The sequence below is a fragment of the Coregonus lavaretus genome (assembly GCF_964263955.1).
Source record: "Coregonus lavaretus genome assembly, contig: HAP1_SCAFFOLD_2117, whole genome shotgun sequence".
Lineage (NCBI taxonomy): Eukaryota > Metazoa > Chordata > Actinopteri > Salmoniformes > Salmonidae > Coregonus > Coregonus lavaretus.
The window spans coordinates 76880-83182 of NW_028165370.1; the positions used below are offsets into that span (position 1 = coordinate 76880).

At 42.9% G+C, this 6303-nt stretch overlaps 1 protein-coding gene across 1 annotated transcript; it reads left to right on the forward strand.

Moving 5' to 3' along the window:
- Positions 1-575: 575 nt before the first annotated feature.
- LOC311115926 (scavenger receptor cysteine-rich type 1 protein M130-like) lies at positions 576-6100 on the forward strand (the record flags this gene model as incomplete). Its single annotated transcript, XM_084191047.1, has 6 exons — positions 576-594; positions 1062-1367; positions 3604-3888; positions 4808-5128; positions 5232-5320; positions 5849-6100. The coding sequence occupies 6 exons, from the start codon at positions 576-578 to the stop codon at positions 5987-5989; spliced, it is 1161 nt and encodes a 386-aa protein (XP_084047173.1). The 3' UTR covers positions 5990-6100.
- Positions 6101-6303: the final 203 nt, after the last annotated feature.

Sequence of the window (6303 nt, forward strand, 5' to 3'; positions counted from 1 at the left end):
TTAACCTCTCTCTCTCTCTCTCTCTCTCTCTCTCTCTCTCTCTCTCTCTCTCTCTCTCTCTCTCTCTCTCTCTCTCTCTCTCTCTTCAGATCTCCAGGCTCAAAGCATCAGTCCACCAGGTAGGTAGAGTATAAATCTACAGTGATTATAGCGGTTCAATATTAGTCAACTTTATTATCCCACATGGAGAAATTCATGTGTCCATACACACCATTCTAAAACCCAATAACAAGTACTGTTTTATGGCACTACTAATACTTGTCAACCACAAAGCATTACTGCTGTTAGAATAACAGAAGCCCTGTCATAATCTGTCCTCACCACTGTGTTTTCCTCTCTGCTGTTTACAGCTGAACAATCAGTCAGACTGGTGAATGGGACCACTTCCTGTTCTGGGACACTGGAAATCTTCTCCAGAGGAGAGTGGTTACATCTATGTACTGAGTGGTGGAGCATGAGAGAGACTAAGGTTGTGTGTAGAGAGCTGGGCTGTGGGAATGTTGTAGCTGTATCTAGAGGACTTCTGGTTGGAGATGGAAGAGGAGGAGCCACACTAGGGGGTAGATGCAGTGGAGATGAGTCTACTTTTAGAGAGTGTGGCATCATAGGAGGAGGACCTGGTTTCTGTAATGGTGGATATTATCATCATGTGATCTGTTCAGGTAAGACACTGGTAATATTGAGAGATTTGATTTGTACATTATACAAGATTAGCATATATCATGTTTTATGTGTTTTACATTTCATTTAAAGAGAGGGGGAGATGTTAGATGTATTTAAACATTATATTTGTGCATGGGCAGATCATTGTAGTTCAGATGTTACTGAAGTGAAGCTGCCTGATGGATGTCCAGCTGTTTATTTTCTATAAAGTGAAGTGAACTTATTCCTGCCTCCTGCCTGCATTATTCCCAACCCTGTCCTGAGTGACTAAGAACCCATTTCTACCTCTTACAGTATCAAACATAGCAAAATACAATATTTTATCCAACATATTTGTGTTTAGTCCTTGACAGTGTCAACAAAACTGATTGAATGTTCAACCAGCTCTTTTTCTCCAGAGTCTGTGCAGCTTGTGGATGGAGATGGTGTCTGCTCTGGGAGACTGGAGGTGAAGTCCAATCAGTCCTGGGCCTCAGTGTGTGAAGCTGACTTTGACCAGCAGGATGCAGAGGTAGTCTGTGGGGAGCTTGGCTGTGGGGCTCCTGCAGCTCTACAGGGGGGGCTCTATGGAGAAGGTGAGGGTCAGACCTGGGATAAAGAGTTCCAGTGTAAAGGCAATGAGTCCCTTCTCCTGGACTGTGACACCTCAGACAGAAAAAACAACACCTGCCTACCTGGTAATGCTGTTGGACTCACCTGCTCAGGTAAGAAACAGTTTGTCACTCAATCAACATTGATTCTCGCCTGGAGTGAAGAATATGAGAGGCAATATATAGTGGGCTCCAAAATTACTGAGACCCCTGTCTGGCAATGCACAAACAATACTTAAAGAAATATAAACAATATAATTATAGAGAGAAACTGAAAATACCAACATGTGAGAAATACTGTACTATATTAATGTTCCAATGGAACCCACCAAAATCATTTATTGATTAAATTAAAAATCAATGTCCTCCAAATCAAGGTTTCACAATTAATTGCTCCCTTAAAGATTATTGTAAATAACATCTACCAAAATTAAACCAGTGTTAAGTGAATATTTTAATCTCAATGGTTGAACTCAACTATTTCAGTGTCTCTGTGCGTCTCCCAAAAGGTTGTAATGCTTTTGGATCAATAAACAGACAGAGTCCCGGTCTGCATAGTCAGGCCTTTATTCATTGAGAATTCTGCATCACAATTTCAGAGTCCATCTTTTATACTCACACGTCATACAAAAACCCCACCCCTTTTAGGCGGGCTGTTTTCCTCTGCTCTCCTAACCATCAGGTCACACACATATGTTCTTATCATAGGCTGCATTCCTTAGTTATCGCCGTCCTCATACTCCTTAAAAAGCCTAACCGTTTCTCTCCTCCCTTAATTGGGAGGCCTCTTTATCTTGGTTTCCCAGTTGTCTGTAGCCAGTTCTCCTTGTCCCTTGTTGTCTGGTCTAACTCTTACTCACATTGCTAAATAGTAGCTCAATGTCATAGTCTTTACTGGTCCTACACTCACACATTCTAACACATTTCACACAGTTTCAGGGTGTAATAATTAGTCATTAATAATTATTCTATCAACCAGGAATTAAATTCCACTTAATTAAGTGTATCTAAGTCTTAAGGAACTATATTGAGCCATTACATCACTTCCTGTTTCACTAGGGTATAAAAATGAGGTAACACGCATACAATATCCCTTTGTCATCCAACACCATGAAGAAAACAAAATAACTGGCAGTTCAAAAGAGACAGATGGTCGTAGACCTTCATAAATCTGGTAATGGCTACAAGAAGATCCACAAACGATTGAATATACCACTGAGCACTATCAGGGCAATTATAAAAAAAAAAAAAAGATATGGAACAGTTAACCTCACGGGTAGAAGACACAAATGCATTTTGCCCCCCAGGATAGGGAGGAGGATGGTGAGAGAAGCAACAAAATCCCCAAGAATCACTGTGAACGAATTGCAGGCCTTGGTGGCGTCTTGGGGTCACCAGGTTTCAAAAAGCACCATCAGACGCCACCTCCACAACCACAGGTTCTTTGGAAGGTTTGCCATAAGAAAGCACTTTCTGACCCCAAGACACAGACGCAAGCGCTTGGAGTTTGCCAAACGTCATTTAAATTATGACTGGAAGAAGGTGCTCTGGTCAGGTGAGACCAAAATTGAACGTTTTGGTCAGATACAGCATCGACATGTTTGGCGTCGAAACAGAGATGCATACAAGGAGAGTCACCTCATACCCACGGTGAAATATGGTGGTGGGTCAGTGATGATTTGGGGCTGTTTTAATTCCAGAGGTCCAGGGGCACTGGTTAAGATTGATGGCATAATGAATTCCACCAAGTATCAGGCAATTTTGGCTGACAATCTGGTTTTCTCTGCCAGAAGGCTGGGACTTGGCCGTAGGTGGAGTTTCCAACAAGACAATGACCCAAAACATACCTCAAGATTCACACAGAAATGGTTCTGTGACAACAAAATCAATGTTCTGCCAAGGCCATCTCAGTCGCCGGACCTCAATCCAATCAAAAATCTGTGGGCTGAGTTGAAGAGGGCAGTAATAAGTGCAAACCCAAGAATGTGAAGGATCTTGAAAGGATCTGCATAGAGGAATGGTCCAAAATCCCTCCAAATATGTTCCTTAACCTTGTCAAACATTACAGGAAAAGACTCCATGCTCTTATCCTTGCCAGAGGTGGTTGCACTAAGTACTAAATAAGGAGTGCCAATAATTATGAAACCTTGATTTAGGTGACATTTATTTTGTATTAAATAATTGTATGATTTTGGTTGGTTCCATTGAAACATTAATAAAGTACAGTATTGTTTATATTTTTTAAAGTATTGTTTGTGCAGTCAGGGGTGCCAGTAATTTTGGAGCCCCCTGTAGATGTGTTTTAGTGAGAAAATAGTAAGGTTACTGTCTCTCTCTCTTCTTTTCTCAGAGCCTGAATATGTGAGGCTGGTGGGAGGAGGCAGTCGCTGTGCTGGTGAAGTGGAGCGGTACAACCAGGGAGAGTGGAGGACTGTGGGAGCTGTAGACAGGATCAAGGCTGTAGCTGCAGTAGTGTGTAGACAGCTGGGTTGTGGCTCCACTGTTTCAGTTCTACCTGGAAACACCACTAGAGGGATTGGAGTTCACTGTTCTGGGTCTGAGTCTTCACTGAGGGAGTGTGGGACATGGTATTCAACTTATGAACTCCTTCCTGGATTCACAGTGATCTGCTCAGGTAATAACAAGCTACACTTTATGGCCAAAAATGCAGTGGTCTAAGGCACTGCATCGCAGTGCTAGCTGTGCCACTAGAGATCCTGGTTCGAATCCAGGCTCTGTTGTAGCCGGCTCCAACCGGGAGACCCATGGGGCGGCGCACAATTGACCCAGCGTCGTCCAGGGTAGGGGAGGGAATGGCCGGCAGGGATGAAAAAATAATGTATGCACTCACTAACTGTAAGTCACTCTGGAGAAGAGCGTCTGCTAAATGACTAAAATGTAAATGTAGTGGATTCAGCTATTTCAACCATACCTGTTGCTGACAGGTGTATAGGATCGATCACACAAAGCCATACAATCCACAGACCACCATTGGTAGTAGCTTGTGTGGCCTTACTGAAGAGCTCAGTGACTTTCGACGTGGCGTCTAGGAGCAACATTGGCTCAGCCACGAAGTGGTAGGCCATATAAGTGATCTGCTCAGGAAATATCAATATATGATCATTATATTCCACTGATTCCCTTTATTCATTCAACTTCCTCTGCCCCTCTAATGATGACTGTTTGCTTGTAAGTCTGCAAAATAAATCACTCAGTCAAGTAGGAATCAAATACAACTTAAATATCGCAGAATGCTTTTGTATTTGAGTGTTATCTCAGTGAACGTCTCTACTCACTACCACTGTCACATGTCATGTTATTGTCATATCTAAATGAGGAAAGTAGTTGAGGAGCTACGTTTTCTTTTTCTCTCCTCTTGTTCCAGATGTCCTGCTTCAGCCTGATATCAACATATGTTGTCTCAGTGACTGTAGGCCCACTACTCATGTTGCCCTGTGAGGGAGGGTGGCTAGCACTGTTACATGCTGATGTTATTGTCATATCTATAGGAAACTAGTTGAAGAGGTTTTTCTTGTTCTCTTTTCTTGTTACAGATCTCCTGGTCCAGCCTGATATCTTCCTGACTGACTCAATGGGAGGGGTCTCCAGGGGCCACCAGGGGCCCGAAGTGTTTAGGGGCTACAACTTCACCATCACCTGCTCCACTCAGCCACAGTACCCAGGAGGCTCCTTCCTCCTCACGTTCACCGGCTCCAACAGAACCCAGACCCAGCCAGCTGTCAATCACTCTGCTGCCTTCCTCTTCCCTGCTGCAGATGACTCCCACCAAGGGAACTACAGCTGTGTTTATGACAATTATGTTTTCTCTCATAACTTCTCCTCTGAGAGTGAGCTCCTCAACCTCACCGTCACAGGTAACTGAACATGATCCAGACTTATAACTTTGTCATTGACAGATTTCCCACAGATCTATATGATGATGATCAGTCCCCTCATCAAAGGTGTTTCTGTTTGCAGCCTCTCCTCTGCCAGCCTTCATCATCAGACACGTTGTAGTGCTGCTGATCCTACTGACAGCCATCACCACCTTCTACCTGTACTACAAGGTAAAGACATTTACTCAGACGTTACAAGTCATTTAAATGTTTGTGTCTATGAGCAGGGTTCAGATTCTACATTGGTCTATATATGTGTTTAAGGTGTGTGATTAACCAGATGAGAATGAGAGGCGCGCAGCAGAGAACGAGACACAGAGACACACACACAGAGAGAACGAGAGACCGGGATTTTAATAATAGCTGAAAAGTTCAGAATTAGTTTATCTTTCTAGAACCTTGGAAGACATCTAAAAAGAGTGACAGCAACCACCATGATTCCTTTTAGTTTGTTTTTTTGCAACCATGGTAACATGGGGTTTTGGTAACATGGGGTTTTGGTAACATGGGGCTTTCATTATTTTTAGAGAGTAGCTCAATTACGTCTGTTTTGTGTTCCAGAATGTATTGCTGCTTTTAGCTTTTGTCTTTATGTCTTTATCTTATTTAGTGTTTCTCTTAGATTCTTTATCTTGAAGTGTTTCCATTATTAGTCCATGACTGACTGACTCACTCACTCTTGGTGCTGTGCCTCCCTAGACCACCAGGAGGCAGAAGAGAGGGAACAGGGTGAGCAGCATGGATCTTTATGTTGATGCCAATGCCATGGAGATGGTCTCTCTGAGCTCCAGAGCTGAAGCTGGACCGGGAGAGGAGAGAGCAGCCCAGGGGACTGAGTAGGAGTAGAATGATGCTGACCCTACATGCTGATCTTAGGTCAGTTTTGTGTTTTAAATCTATGGTCAGCAGTGGACTGGTGTTTAAAATGTGGTGACAAACCTTAAGTGGTTCTAATTTTAATAACACAAGTTCAGAATTAGTTTATCTTTCTAGAACCTTGGAAGAAATCTAAAAGGAGTGATTGTAACCACCATTATTAATTTTTGTTTGTTTTGTACCACCATGGTACCATGGGGTTTTGGTAACATGGGGTTTTGGTAACATGGGGTTTGGGTAACATGGGGTTTTGGGTAACATGGGGTTTTGGGTAGCAT